The 13,548-nt window shown below is 41.6% G+C and overlaps 3 protein-coding genes across 9 annotated transcripts; 1 reads left to right on the top strand and 2 right to left on the bottom strand.

Moving 5' to 3' along the window:
• Nucleotides 1–362: 362 nt before the first annotated feature.
• mrpl44 (mitochondrial ribosomal protein L44) lies at nucleotides 363–2,382 on the bottom strand. Its single transcript, XM_039790426.1, has 4 exons — nucleotides 2,125–2,382; nucleotides 1,074–1,542; nucleotides 758–936; nucleotides 363–537 (listed from the first exon to the last, which is right to left on the bottom strand). The coding sequence occupies exons 1-4, from the start codon at nucleotides 2,298–2,300 to the stop codon at nucleotides 363–365; spliced, it is 999 nt and encodes a 332-aa protein (XP_039646360.1). The 5' UTR covers nucleotides 2,301–2,382.
• Nucleotides 2,383–2,402: 20 nt separating this feature from the next.
• Nucleotides 2,403–5,026, top strand: dnaaf1 (dynein axonemal assembly factor 1). Its single transcript, XM_039790404.1, has 2 exons — nucleotides 2,403–3,545; nucleotides 4,128–5,026. The coding sequence occupies exons 1-2, from the start codon at nucleotides 2,573–2,575 to the stop codon at nucleotides 5,024–5,026; spliced, it is 1,872 nt and encodes a 623-aa protein (XP_039646338.1). The 5' UTR covers nucleotides 2,403–2,572.
• A 742-nt stretch (nucleotides 5,027–5,768) lies between these two features.
• mffa (mitochondrial fission factor a) lies at nucleotides 5,769–13,222 on the bottom strand. 7 transcript variants are annotated; one of them, XM_039790452.1, is made up of 8 exons: nucleotides 13,026–13,222; nucleotides 12,103–12,320; nucleotides 11,590–11,756; nucleotides 8,693–8,784; nucleotides 7,602–7,766; nucleotides 6,447–6,503; nucleotides 6,128–6,212; nucleotides 5,769–6,019 (listed from the first exon to the last, which is right to left on the bottom strand). In XM_039790452.1, exons 2-8 carry the CDS (start codon nucleotides 12,314–12,316, stop codon nucleotides 5,888–5,890), a joined length of 912 nt encoding a protein of 303 aa, XP_039646386.1. In that variant the 5' UTR covers nucleotides 12,317–12,320; nucleotides 13,026–13,222; the 3' UTR covers nucleotides 5,769–5,887. The 7 variants fall into 7 exon arrangements, with proteins under 7 accessions (XP_039646386.1, XP_039646376.1, XP_039646430.1 ...); XM_039790442.1 differs by having other exon boundaries at nucleotides 11,587–11,756; nucleotides 13,026–13,221; XM_039790496.1 differs by lacking the exon at nucleotides 6,447–6,503.
• Nucleotides 13,223–13,548: the final 326 nt, after the last annotated feature.

Genomic DNA, 13,548 nt, shown 5'->3' with positions numbered 1-13,548 from the left:
GTCATCATTAGCCAAGGTAAGCCATGGGACCAGTTGACTTTACTCGTGAATAGGTTATCAAATTAAATCATTTAAATAATATAGTTCTTATATTTCTGTCTGAAACCTGGATCTTACTGCACAGTCAGACTTTTTATGTCGACATTAACATTTACTTTGTTGGATATTGTTTTGGCTGTTGGACTAATGTTTAATAAGGTAGATGGTGACCTTATTTTCTCTCTACAATCCGTAGAAAGTCTGTTATCCACAAACAAGATGTACTATATCTCAAATCTCTTAAGAAAAATCGTGCCACTATCCTGTCCAACTGCACCCCCTTTAAATGATTTTCTGCTGCAGCAACAGTTACTTAATTGACATTAATTGCTGCTGACTGACTGAATTAATGGCTGCTGATGGTGCTGTAGTGGAGAGAAGTCAAAGGGTCTGCGGTTCTCAGTGTAGCCGTAGAGTTTCCGGAGGGCCACACGAGCTGCCTCGTCCTCGGCTGCTGCAAGTGTCTCCCCTGGACCCTGAGCCAGAAGCTTCTTGTTGCTGAATTAACACATGTAAACAAATACCAAAAAGTTATTACACTAGGCAGATTAAACACAAAACACTTAACCATCAAGTCTAAAATGAATTATCTGCATCTCACTCAAACCACAAAAGTGTAACTTTTAATGTAACTTGATTTTTAGGACACTCAGTTTTTTTTAATACAGTTAATCTTTAATTACTGTAATTGTAACAGCATCCACAACAGCGCACATACCTGTACAAGCCGACAAAGTATAGAGGCAGGACGGTACTGGCTCCAGCAGACCTGATGAGGCGAGGCTCTGGCAGTGGAACGTTCCTCTTAGTAAGCTCTTCCACTAATAGTCCCATGGGGTTGATAACTGTCCACATATCAAACAGGTCCTTCCCTATCAGCTGAGTGACCAGGAAATCCTAAGGAGAGGGGAGATGAAAATTAAAAATGTTATACTACTGTAAAAAAAATAAAATAAAAATAACTCAAGAGTCTGAAGGGGGACAAATGATAGTAAATATTGAGTACCCATGATACTCTGCAGCAATTCTCTTACCCTGAGGAACAATCCAGTTTGCTCGGCTCCACTGCTCTCCTGTAAAACTCCAATCACAGCCATGAATGTAGAATGAAGCACATCATCAGGAACAGGACATTCTGCACTCATGGTTAGGTCTTCGATGCCGAGATTTCTTGCTACATAGGTCACCACTGCTGAACTGGTGAGGTGCCCTACGACACTCTCCACCCCCTCACTCGGCAGGCTCGGGAAGCTGGCCCCGCACCAGTCGGTCAGGAAGCTTTTAGTGAAACCCGCTCCCTTTTTACTCAGCTGGACATTATCTTTCAGAACAAGAGCAGTGGTCCCAGAGTCCACGCATAACCCCTTTCTCCTCTCTTGCTCCGCCTGCAGGTAACAGGGATTGATGAAGGCTGTTTTCAGTACCTCCAGGGAGAAGTTCTCGTGGAGGCGGCTGCTGAAAGCCTGAACCTCAGCGTGGTAATCCCAGTGAGGTTGCTGAGAGCTGAAAGAAAGTCAAACATGGAGTTAACTGAAAAATCCAAACTGGGTCTTGCGAAAAAAAAACTGGGTCTGGTGCTGTTGGGGCTATCCAAAATCCCTATGTATGTGTAACATTCTTAGTAACTGTACACTCAAGTTAATAGCTTTTGTACCATCGGGACAAAAGTGTCTGAGGAGTACGGTCAAAACTATGTTAAATGGAATTCTTAAATATAAAATGATAATATGAGAAGCACACATATGGGCCAGCCTTTACTCCACCTGTTCAAAGAAACCATGATTGCTAGCTACGCCCCTGGATCCACTTTAAAAACAGAAAATAGTATCAACACGCGCAGTACTAAACAAGTCCGCATTGACAATGTATGTAATGCAATTGTACTTCCATATATATATATATATATATATATATATATATATATATATATATATATATATATATATATATATATATATAGATATATCAAGCCTACTCAATCGGCTAAGATGAATAAACAAACACTGACCAACATATGAAATACAGTAACGTTAATGGCCTTGAGATGCTCTCTAGTGCACTCTTGTCAGCTAACGTTAGCCTCACCGTGGCTTCAGTGGTGGCGGTCCTTCAAGCTTTAACTTCTTTGCCATGAGGTGTGTATATGCTTTCATCCATCGCTTTTTCTCTCTAACCTGTGATAATGATACGTTTCTGCAAACACGCTGACAGTGAATTCCTAAAGTTAGCACACCACGATTTAGTATGTATCCGGACGCCATAGTCGACCGCAGGCATGAGTGCAACAGCTAAAACTGTCCGGCACGGAACAAGAAACAACATCCGGCTAGCCAGACCGTTCCTAACTAACGACCGAGCGTTACCATGGAAACAAACTTCGTTTACTAACGTTAATCGACAGAGCGGACTGCCGAGTGAAATTTACGGGACTAGCTAGCTAGCTACACATCTTACAAATTGCTAGAATACAAAATAAGTTTATAAGATTATTTATTTCTATTTCTCCTCTTGTTAATTTGTATATTTTTTGGCGATGTCCACTCCTGAAGTCCAGGAAACGATGGGAGATAAAGTAGGGCCAGCGAATCAAATGGAATGTGGAGATGCCGAAATAACTTCTTCTGTCAAAGATAAAGTGGATACCGTGATAAAGGATGGAGCTCAAGAAAACAAGGAAAGTAACAAAAAACTGCAAAGCCCACTTCAAGAGAGGAGAGCAAAGCATTCAGAGCCACGCATGACCAAGACGTTCCTTAAAGACCATTGTAAGCAGAACAAACTTTACTCAACGCCTTGCCTGAATGACACACTGTACCTGCATTTCAAAGGTTTCTCCGCCATTGAGAACCTAGAGGAGTACACAGGACTGAAGTGTCTCTGGCTGGAAAGCAATGGGCTCCAACGCATTGAGAACCTGGACGCCCAGACTGATCTGCGCTCCTTGTTCCTTCAGCAGAACCTCATATACAAGCTGGAAAACCTTGAACCTCTGAAAAAGCTCTGCACCCTTAATGTCTCCAACAACTTCATACACATTATAGAGAACATCTCCTTCCTTCCTGACCTGAGCACTCTGCAGATAGCCCATAACAAGCTGGAGACTGTGGGGGACATAGAGCATCTGAGTCAGTGTCTGGTAATCAGTGTGCTGGACATGTCTCACAATCTGTTACATGACCCTGAGATCCTCCTGGTACTTGAGGCCATGCCAGAACTGCGTGTGCTAAATCTAATGGGAAATGAGGTGGTGAAAAAGATCCCAAACTACAGGAAGACCATGATTGTGCGTCTCAAGCAGCTCACCTTCCTCGACGATCGCCCTGTGTTCCCCAAAGACAGGGCATGTGCAGAGGCATGGGCAGTGGGAGGGCTGGAAGCGGAGCGTAAAGAGAGGGAGCAATGGGAAACACGAGAGAGGAGGAAAATTCAGGACAGCTTGGACGGCATTGCAAACATTCGAAAGAAAGCCCAGGAGAGACAACGCCTTCGAGAGCTACAGGAGAAAGGTATATACAATTTACAACTTTTTACTACCCTAGTACACACATACACATGGTAAATGTGGATTTGCATCTTTAAAGGTCCCATGGCATGAAATGTCAATTTTAAGTTTTTTTTAACATTAATATGAGTTCCCCCAGCCTGCCTATGGTCCCCCAGTGGCTAGAAATGGTGATAGGTGTAAACCGAGCCCTGGGTATCCTGCTCTGCCTTTGAGAAAATGAAAGCTCAGATGGGCCGATCTGGAATCTTGCTCCTTATGTATGATAATTTGGCCCACCCATGAGAGAGAGACATCATGGCTTTCAAACAAGCAAAGTGGCAGTTGGTCAAGGCCACACCCCCACCCTCCACCTTGCCCCCCCCCCCTCTCTCCTCCTCAATAGCAGAACACAGAAATGGCACATCCTAAGGAAAGCTCATTGTGGGACTGGCTCTAGTGGCTGTAATTCTGCACCAAGGCTGAATTTCGGGAAAGAGACTTCAGATACAGTATTAGGGGACCACTAAGGTCTATATAAAACCATCCAAAGAGCACCATGTCATGGGACCTTTAAAACAGTAGCCTACAATCTGCTTCATTTCAGGGGTGACTGAGGCTTCCAGCACTCCAGAGACTCCATGTGAGGAAAAGGACACCCAGATGATCCAAGTCTTTGTGCAGGACTGCCTGGATGCCCATGAAGAGTTCTTGCAGAGTCAATCAACACAGGGGCCCAAAGAACACCAGTCCAACTGCGAACATCTTAAAGCAGAGCAGCCAGGTCAAGGTTTACAGAGGGAACCGTTAGGGAAAGGTGAGCAGGAGAAATCACAGATAAAGGTGACCGTGACACAAGAGGAAGAGGGGGTGAATCCAGAGCACTCCACACAAGAGCAAGAAAGCATTGCAGGAAAGATGCTAGAGACGGAAACACAGGAAGATAAACAACAAAACCAGTCACGTGGAATCCAGTTAATAAGAAACGACGAAGCGGAGAGAGAGCAGGCAAACATGAGTGAGCGGTTTGAAAGGGAACAGCCTTCTATGGTCAGGGCAGATGAGGTTGTACCAGCACATGGTCCCGGGCCACTGGTTACAGAGCTGGAGGATGCAGACCAGCTGGAAACCATTCACCTTCCACTACGTCGCTCACTGCATATTGATGACCTGCCTGATCTGGAGGACGTGGACACAGAGGACTTCACAGCAATGTTCTCTTTTCAGCAAGTGCTCAAACCTAAAATAGAGGTCATATCAGGAGGCAGTGATGAGGATGAGCCAATCGGGAGTCAGAGTGAGGGCATCCCCGCCTTTGGTCCAGATAAAAATTCAATGCTCTTAAGAGGCTGTAACAAATCAACCGGGGTCTCTAACAATTCTTCATCATTGGTGTATCCAGAAGAAGGGGATACCCGTGAGCCACTCATTTTTGAACCAGTGGGAAACTCCAAACCAAACCCAACCCCTTCTCCACCACGCTGCCTGATTGAGGAGCTGGAATGATGCGTTCAAGGTTTACAGCATTTTTGTCAGATTAAAGTGATAAACTAGTCTCACGGGACACAGCTTCAAATTAAAAATGTCTTAATGCTGGCAGGCCGTGTGTGACCGTGAAAAGCCCAATCAGGGCAACGCTTTAGTTTAAAAACTAAATATTTAGCTGTTGTTGTATTGACATGTAATTAATTGTCTAGCATATTTGTGTTAAAGAATTTCATAGCCATGTTGTTTATATGGGCGTTAATTGTAACACTGTGAAAACAAAATAAATCTTACATTAATTACTGTTCAGTTTTCTTTTATAATCTTTTCCGTTTGTGGCAGTAATAACTTTATACCTACATATTAGGATAACACAGAAGTTAATGACTGTGGTCAGTTTTTAGTTTATATAAAAAAAAATTTAGACCAACAAAAACCCCAAAAAAACGTAAAAAATAAAAAAAAAAAAAAAAAAAAAAAAAAAAAAAAAAAAAAAAAAAAAAAAAAAAAAAAAAAAAAAAAAACAAAAACAAAAAAAAAAAAAAAAAAAAAAAAACCACTCCCCCCCCCCACCCCACCCCCCCCCCAAAAAAAAAAAACAACCCCCCCCCCTTTTTTTTTTTTTTCAAAAAAAAAAAAAAAAAAAAAAAAAAAAAAAAAAACAAAAAAAAAAAAAAAAAAAAAAAAAAAAAAAAAAAAAAAAAAAAAAAAAAAAAAAAAAAAAAAAAAAAAAAAAAAAAAAAAAAAAAAAAAAAAAAAACGTTACAAGGTCTTCCTCACACAGGGACTGAGTGCAGCGAGTAGCTAACATTTGACACGTAGAATAAGGGATAGTACGTTCTTCTGTCGTGGTGATGGCAGAAATACTCTATGTGCTCGGCTCTAGCGTCGCAACCACACCCAGGTGTTGACGAGCCAGAAAGCTACAGTGACCGAGTACAGGATCATCTCTCGCTTTGTTCGCTCCTTGTTCTCCTCTTCCAAATGCTGGAGTCTCCGGTTCAACTTGATGAGCTATAGATGAATAATAAAAAAAATTAAAAAAAAGTTTTCTGTCACAGAGGTTCCAGGATTAGCCCTTTGCACCAGTAGATGGAGATAGTGTATTTATTAAGGACTAACCTGACGTCGAAGCGTCGTTGCATCAACCACAGTCATGTCATCAGGCCCCGCATCCAGTGTGCCTTCATATGTTGATAATGCAAGCCTGCCAAAGAGAACAGTCAATTTGAGAATTACATAATTCGACCACAACAGAGTGTGTAATTTACATAGCACGTTTTCAATGTATCGCGCAAGATAACGATAGCAACCTCATTTTAATCGATTTTTCTACCAGGGCTTAATGTTTATTTCTTGACCGGAAATGAGAATGAAAGGGAAGAAAGGATGAGCAAAAGGACATGGATCAGAATGAAGGTTAAGTGCCAGGTCAAGTTACCTGGAGTCATGCAGGGGGTTGGAGCTCATGGCCGACCCCCCTCGCAGTGATGGTTTGCTACAGGAGGTGGGGAGAGATGGGGTTGGGAGAAGGGAAAAATAAGAGATAGAGCAACATACACATGGCACAGGGTTGCATACATGCACACACCTTGCATGTCTTTCGCATAACTACACTTTTTTTCTGTTATCTTTCTACAGGAATGTCTTATTTAACACTCATCTAAGTGCTCTTAAATTATTTTTTTACATTATCCTTAAAAAAAAAAAGATTACACAAATTCTGATTCTTCTCAGGAACCATACCCCTACCAGATGCTAAGAATGTGAAGGAGAGTTTTGTATATTAATAAAAAAACGTGGGCATGGTGTATGAATACACACTGGTAACATTGTAATGCCTCTATATCTGCTTTCACATTATGCATTCCTAAGCAAACTGTCAAAAAATTAAAACAGTTGCAAAACCATGAGAAAGGTGTAAGCTAAAATGTGTATGAGAGTATTTTAAGGTTCTTCTTGCTCTGATAAAACATCTTTAAAAATGGACTGTCTGTAATATGCTGTGGTTTGTTTACAGTTTTTCCTGACACAAACAAATGTCCTAAAGGGGATGATTAACTTTCTTCCGAAATGAAATCTACATTTAAAAAAAAAAGGTTGACAAGACCTAGTACAACTTACAACAAGTGCTTCAACTTCCGCCTGAAGGGTAGGTTCAATAGCTACTACTTGACCGAAATATGTCTAGCAGTAATGGCCCGGACCAAACTCATACATTTAAAAAAAAAAAAAAAAACACAGATTGAAAAAAGGTACATCAGGCAGAATGGCTACTTTTTGAATACATGCTGTATTAATATTGTTACTGAATGTTACAAATAGTCAGTTAGAGATGACCATGTCATGTTTGAGCCTACCACACAAACACTCACAACCTTCCAACATACAGTAACTAAGGGCCAAACAACATCTAAGAAACGCCACACCCTTCCCCTAAAAACAGGGTGCTGAGGAGCCAAAATCAAAGTAGATTTAATGAGACTTTGAGGACGTAAAGACAACTGATGCAGTCAGTAATGCCACCTATGACCAATATCTAACAAGCCAAGATTTTTTTTTAAATACAAAAATGGCCGGATGATTGAGAGGTCACCTGCGAGGGTTCTCGTCCAAGACCTCCAGGACCTGCTGGTAGGCCCGACGTGTAGTGGACTGGATGAAAGATAGAACACTGCTAGCGCTGTACAGGTTGTGTTCTTCCTCAGTCACGGTGAGAAGGGGGCAAGGGTGAACAGTGGCTGGGGGGGACGGGGTCGCACTGCTCAGTGCCCACCATTTAGAGCAGCACATTCAGAGGAAAAGGGGAGAAAAGGCAACAGAAGAAAGAAAGGAAGGAGAGGGAGAGAAATAAGGAAAATAAACTGTCCTCAACTTTGTAAAAAAAAAATTGCAACCGGGTGAAAGTAAGTAAATGCAATGTTGCAATAATAGCAAGATATTTAACCTGACAACCACTCACAGTTCTTTACTAACATAATAACACACCCAACAAAAAACAGAAACGGAGATGTGAACTAAAGGCATTGGCAAGCAAATGATTCCAATCTTGATTAGATTGCTCAAGACCACTGTCTTGTTTTTTCAGTGACCTTATCAATAGTAGGATGTGACATGCAGTTGTATTGAAGGAAGGTGATCAGGACATGAAGTGTGTTTTGCCACATAGGGTAATTGTTAAAATTGTTAATATATGCAAACACCCAATCCCAATTAAAGCTACAGAGCACACGCAGGGTAAAGTAGGACAACATTCAAATAAGTACAGTACAGCCAGTAAAATGTACCGCCTGCATCACAATTTTCCTTTAATGGTTTTCTATCATGTTGCTGAAAGGGGAGTGTGGGCTTATACACTAATTAGTAATATTTTCCTTTTCCAGTAATCATTAAACAAATCTGGAAAGGATCAAATCAAATTTTTACATCAGATGGTTAATATCACAGTCTTATTGGATTAGCGTCTGCGACAAAAACAGCTATATTCTGCATTGAGACTGAAAGCAACAAAAGTTCTCGCAACAAAACGGCTTATAACAGCAACGACAACAGACAACCAGCAACGTCACAGAGACAAAGAGACACAGAAAAAACATAGAAGCAAAAGAAAGATGCTACAGTATGTATATAGGAGATAAGATGGAGCTGGTACCAAGCTAATGATGGTATATCCAGACAAAAACTCACGCAGAATCGTTGCGCGTCAGCGGACTGTTATGACGGGCAGCAGCATTCTCACTGGCTGAACGTTCCCGTCGTACTCGTGCTTGGGGCCGCAACTACAAAAAATAATGACAATTGATTTATTCAGTTTATGGTTTACTGTAAGGAAATTGTTTAAAGTACTCATATTATGCTCATTTTCAGGTTCATAAATTGTATTTAGAGGTTATACCAGCATAGGTTTACATGGTTTAATTTTTTTTAAAACACCATATTTTTGTTGTACTGCACATTGCTGCAGCTCCTCTTTTCACCCGGTGTGTTGAGCTCTCTGTTTTAGCTACAGAGTGAGGCCAGTTTTGTTGATTTGACCGTGGCGGCCCCCCACGGCAACATTTCTGCCCCCCCACAGTATCAGAAATAGGGCTGCATTGTTAGAGAGCATGTCAGAGAATAGTGCGGACACGTGCTTCACACCGCGAGTGGGCACGCACGTCACTTGGCAGACAAAGGGAGAAATAAAAAAAAGAGATGCTGTCCGGATGATAAGCCAGTTGAGATCATGTGTGTACATCCTTGAGAACTGTAAGTCGTATAACTTATGTTGTCAGTTAATTTAAGCCTGGTCTTGCAAATTTATATTAAGTTAAAGGGGTGATAGAATGATTATATAGGGTATTTTACACTGTTCCTTAAGGTCTCCTAATAGGGTATGTAACATTGGTTGGGCTGAAAATTGCCCAAATGCTATTTTATTAGGCCCTTAACTACCCTGTGAATATGGCTCTATTTGGAACAAGAGCTTTTCTTCCAAATATGGTATGCTCATTAATATTCAGAATGAGCTACGCGCTGATTGGTTTGAGCAAACTACATAGAAACACATGGGAGACTCGACAGCAGGTCTCATATTTCAGACACTGCAAAGTTATACATTGTTTGTCGGGCTATTTCGTTATTAAATTCACTTCGGAGACTTTTTTAAGCGAGAAATCAACTATATAAAGCTCAAATATGGGCCTTTTTACGAAAATGTATGGCTAATTGCAAATTTGGTAAGACTGTGTGTCGGAGTTCAGCCGCTGGTGCTGCCTCACCGCCCAGCCTGCCTTCCTTCACAGACCCCGGCCTGCTATGAGGTACTTGGAGCTCCGTCACGGCTGGCAGCCCACAGCAGGGACTACCAACACCGCTGCCCTGACAGAGCTCCAGGGCCTTCAACTCCCCTCTTCCTGCTACCTAAATGGCCCGTTGTGAGAGTGAGAGCACGGTCAGCGAGCTTGTTACACCAGCAATCTCTTACATGTTACACACATGTCACGCCACTTATACAACATCTAACTAAATGTCTTATAAAGCTAACAACGGTGTCCGATTTCAAGTTAATTAATATTTGTGAAGACTAGCTAGGTGTTTCGTTAGCTGTGACTGTCCCTTCAATCCTAGCTACAAACCACGGATAGTTAGCTTCCTTTTCGGCGTAATTCGAGTATATTTACAGTTTGAATTTCGTCACGCCACGTATACAACATCTAACTAAATGTCTTATAACGCTAACAACGGTGTCCGATTTCAAGTTAATGAATATTTGTGAATTCCAGAGGAATTCTAAGAGGAGGCTAGCTAGCTCTCATTGATAGAGCTACATCCAGCCGCAGGCTCTATCAATGAGACTCACGGACAAGCGGCGTTTATTTCCCCAATCGTTTGTTTAAATAACTCAACACATTATAATTACACACATAAAAAGATTAACTGGAACCTGTGGTAACAGACTGCTGGCGTAACAAGCTCGCTGACCGCGCTCTCACTCACATACACCGGGCATTTAGCTAGCAGGAAGAGGGGAGTTGCAGGCCCTGAAGCTCTGTCAGAACAGCGGCGTTTAGTGGTCCATTAGCGTTGTTACCGGTGACTCTGCGCGGGTATGGAGTGCTGTGGGCTGCCAGCCGTAACGGAGCTCACAGCAGGCCGGGCGGCGAGGCAACAACCCAGGCAGCACCGGCCGTTTAATTCCGACCCACAGTCGGACAAAATTTGCAATTAGCCATCCGTATTTGTAAAACGGCCCATATCTGAGCTTTACATAGTTGATTTCTCGCATAAAAAAGTTTCAGAAGTGAATTTTGTAATAGAATAGCAGAGATCTGCGCGACCTAGATTCAGAAGACTACCTGATCTCAGGTCAGTTGTGTAGCCTATATAAATGTTGGGGCGTGACTGTTCTCTTAATACACCCCAATGAATACACCCATGAGCGTGAAAAGGTTCCGGATTTTGAGATGCTTACGCGAGCAACTAGCTTTGTTGAGATTCGCCCGTTTTCAGCGGCAGTTTCAAAATATGAGATTTTCAAAGTAAAGAGGTGTCAATGGGATTTTGAGCTTCTATGTATGTCCTATTTACCCACCGAACTGTCGTTATTCAACTATGACAGGGTAAAATCAGTTTTGCATTCTATCACCCCTTTAACTGGTGATTTTCGTTGTTTGTATTCTTCACCTGCTAGCTAAATTGCACGTGGCTGTTGATTCAATAGCAATTGCTGAACGCCCTTGCTCATGTTTGTATTGTATAAGCATTATTTACATGCTGAAGTAGTTACACTGCATTAAGATAATGTAATTAATAGAGGGTTTATTGTTATTTGCTACAGAATGCTTAGCCTATATGTCAAAAAATACAGTTAAATCACAACGGAGTTAGTAAAGGCTGGACTACAATAGAGCGGTTTGTGAGCAGTTTTGTCGGTTGGAGATCGTAAGTCCCTTTGGGGTGGACTTTGGAAGCCTATTACATGCCCAAAAAATATATAACACAATAAAGGAAAGGGAAAACGCCAAAAAGCATAATATGAGCACTGTAAGCCAATAAATGGATTTTCTTGTAAAAAACAATGTTATTGCCTTATCGCTTACCACCTCTTCACTGTCTGGAGCTGCACGCTGCTCCTCTTCCAGGAAGTCCAGGGGCCGATCACTCAGGGTGAGGACTCTGGGTGGAGTCTTCAGTGATAGGGTGTCTAGTGGTGTTGACTGGATTAGGTCCAGGTCTCTAGGTCTGGAGAACTGGGGGTCACTACTGTCTCCTGACAAAGGAAGGTGTAAATGAGAGATTGATGCATTTTATACTTCACTTAATTTAAACAATGTACTGTGATTGTAATGCTGAGTTTAAATAATGACTTCAATCTTCACATACAGTGAACTAAAATGCCAGTGTGCCTAAATACTTTTTGTTTCATTTTCAGTCTTAAATAATTGACATGACAAAGTCCTGAGCCACTGATAGAGGGAGGGCTAGTATCTGTCAATGGTTGTAACAAAGTCAGCTGACAAGCACCAATGGCGTACAGAGTTTGTGTGTAGGAAAAGACTTTGAACAGCACAGAAAACACAGCCCTACGTCAAAATAATACTTAACAGCATACTGACCCGCAATTACAATTCTCTCTGGGACTTGCATTGCGACACTGTGGGGGACCTCCTGAGATCCAAGATTAGGATCCTCGTGGGCTTGAGGAGCCACTCTGAGCATCTCAGGGATGCGCATCCTCTGGCTGATCCCTTCAGTGTAGTCCAGCTCATACTGGATACGGTTCATCTCTGCCATCTCTGCTGTGGGGGAAGGGAATGCTGCTCCGTTCATTTCGCTGTGAGGAATGATTTGTTCAGCAGCACAGAGCTAATTGTTAGCCACAAAAAGGTCACAAAGGGCAGAGTAACGTTACATGCCAACATGATGTGTGCCCTGATAGTTTTACTTTCAGTCCTGCTGAACCTGTCTTGCTGTATACCTAGTGGTACATCTTGTTAAACTACAACTACTACTAGCCTACACATAGATCACAAAACAATAATCTCTATAAGGATCTCAGAAAATATTGGTGCAGCTGATGAGCTGTAGGCAGGAGTCCGAGATGGAAATTTTCTCGTGACACTATCATATGATGATAACTTGGTGCCTTCTGACTTGGTCACAAAGGGACATGAAACAGTTTGGCAGCATTCTTGGCTGTATGAGAGAAGAGCTGCTACGGCTGCAGCTCACATTACCGGATATATATTTTATTGGACTTGAATGCTAATACCAATAATGATGATATAATTGGCCAATACTAGTAAAGCTAACACAGTAGTTATTTGATTACCTTTTAAAACTAACATTCACCAATATCCCCGGTTATTTAACTGCAATTGTCTAGCTCAGGGATTTAAGTAACCGTTAGTGGATCTAAGTTAACGCTACGTTAACAAAATCCGGAAGCTAACGTTAGTGTTGTTTAGACAGCTAGCTAACGTCGTAAGATAACACATTAGCGCCATTTCAAGCTAGCGCGGTAGTTTCGGTTTCTTACCGTTTGGTTTGTTGCTGCCTTTCCAATAAAGATAGTATTTACCAAAAGACAAAGTAAATAACAACTTGTAAATATACTCAGAATGGTACAGTTAAGAGCACGTATTACAGATGATGTCAGACATGTCCTTGTGTTGATATGAGAGAGGAACCTCCTCTCTTTTTCCGCTGTCTGTTCTCCGAAAAGGAAACGCCAAAGCACCAAGAGGAAGTGACGTCGCTTCACCAAGCGCTGAAATTAAAAGCAGAAACATGAGAATGTGTACGCAGAGACGGTTTAAATCATGGACTATTATATAGTCTGTGGTTTAGATAGAGGCTCTTTGGTCCAAGTTTAATTGTTTTTTTTGGTTCGATTTGCAACCTCTTTGCAACCAATAGGGGTGACCAATTATTTGGTTTAATTTGTTAATTGTATCTCAACAATATAACGTTCTCAACAGTACTCTTAATATTAAGAGTACTAAAATATGCACAATACATAGCCTAAACAGTAGCATTATATAATGCTACTGTTTAGGCTA

Source organism: Perca fluviatilis, chromosome 2 (assembly GCF_010015445.1).
Source record: "Perca fluviatilis chromosome 2, GENO_Pfluv_1.0, whole genome shotgun sequence".
NCBI lineage: Eukaryota > Metazoa > Chordata > Actinopteri > Perciformes > Percidae > Perca > Perca fluviatilis.
Note: the sequence above shows the minus strand (reverse complement) of the source record. Positions and strands in the feature narration are given on the sequence as shown.

Excerpts from the sequence above, each read along its gene's own strand:
- mrpl44 (XM_039790426.1), bottom strand. The coding sequence starts at position 2,300 with ATGGCGTCCGGATACATACTAAATCGTGGTGTGCTAACTTTAGGAATT. Across the intron at positions 937-1,073 it reads AAACTGGATTGTTCCTCAGG|GATTTCCTGGTCACTCAGCT; the intron begins GTAAGAGAATTG and ends CCCTCTCCTTAG. Across the intron at positions 538-757 it reads TACTTTGTCGGCTTGTACAG|CAACAAGAAGCTTCTGGCTC; the intron begins GTATGTGCGCTG and ends GTGTTAATTCAG.
- dnaaf1 (XM_039790404.1), top strand. The coding sequence starts at position 2,573 with ATGTCCACTCCTGAAGTCCAGGAAACGATGGGAGATAAAGTAGGGCCA. Across the intron at positions 3,546-4,127 it reads TCGAGAGCTACAGGAGAAAG|GGGTGACTGAGGCTTCCAGC; the intron begins GTATATACAATT and ends GCTTCATTTCAG.
- mffa (XM_039790442.1), bottom strand. The coding sequence starts at position 12,316 with ATGAACGGAGCAGCATTCCCTTCCCCCACAGCAGAGATGGCAGAGATG. Across the intron at positions 6,213-6,446 it reads AACCCCCTGCATGACTCCAG|GCTTGCATTATCAACATATG; the intron begins GTAACTTGACCT and ends TCTCTTTGGCAG. Across the intron at positions 6,020-6,127 it reads CAACGACGCTTCGACGTCAG|CTCATCAAGTTGAACCGGAG; the intron begins GTTAGTCCTTAA and ends ATTCATCTATAG.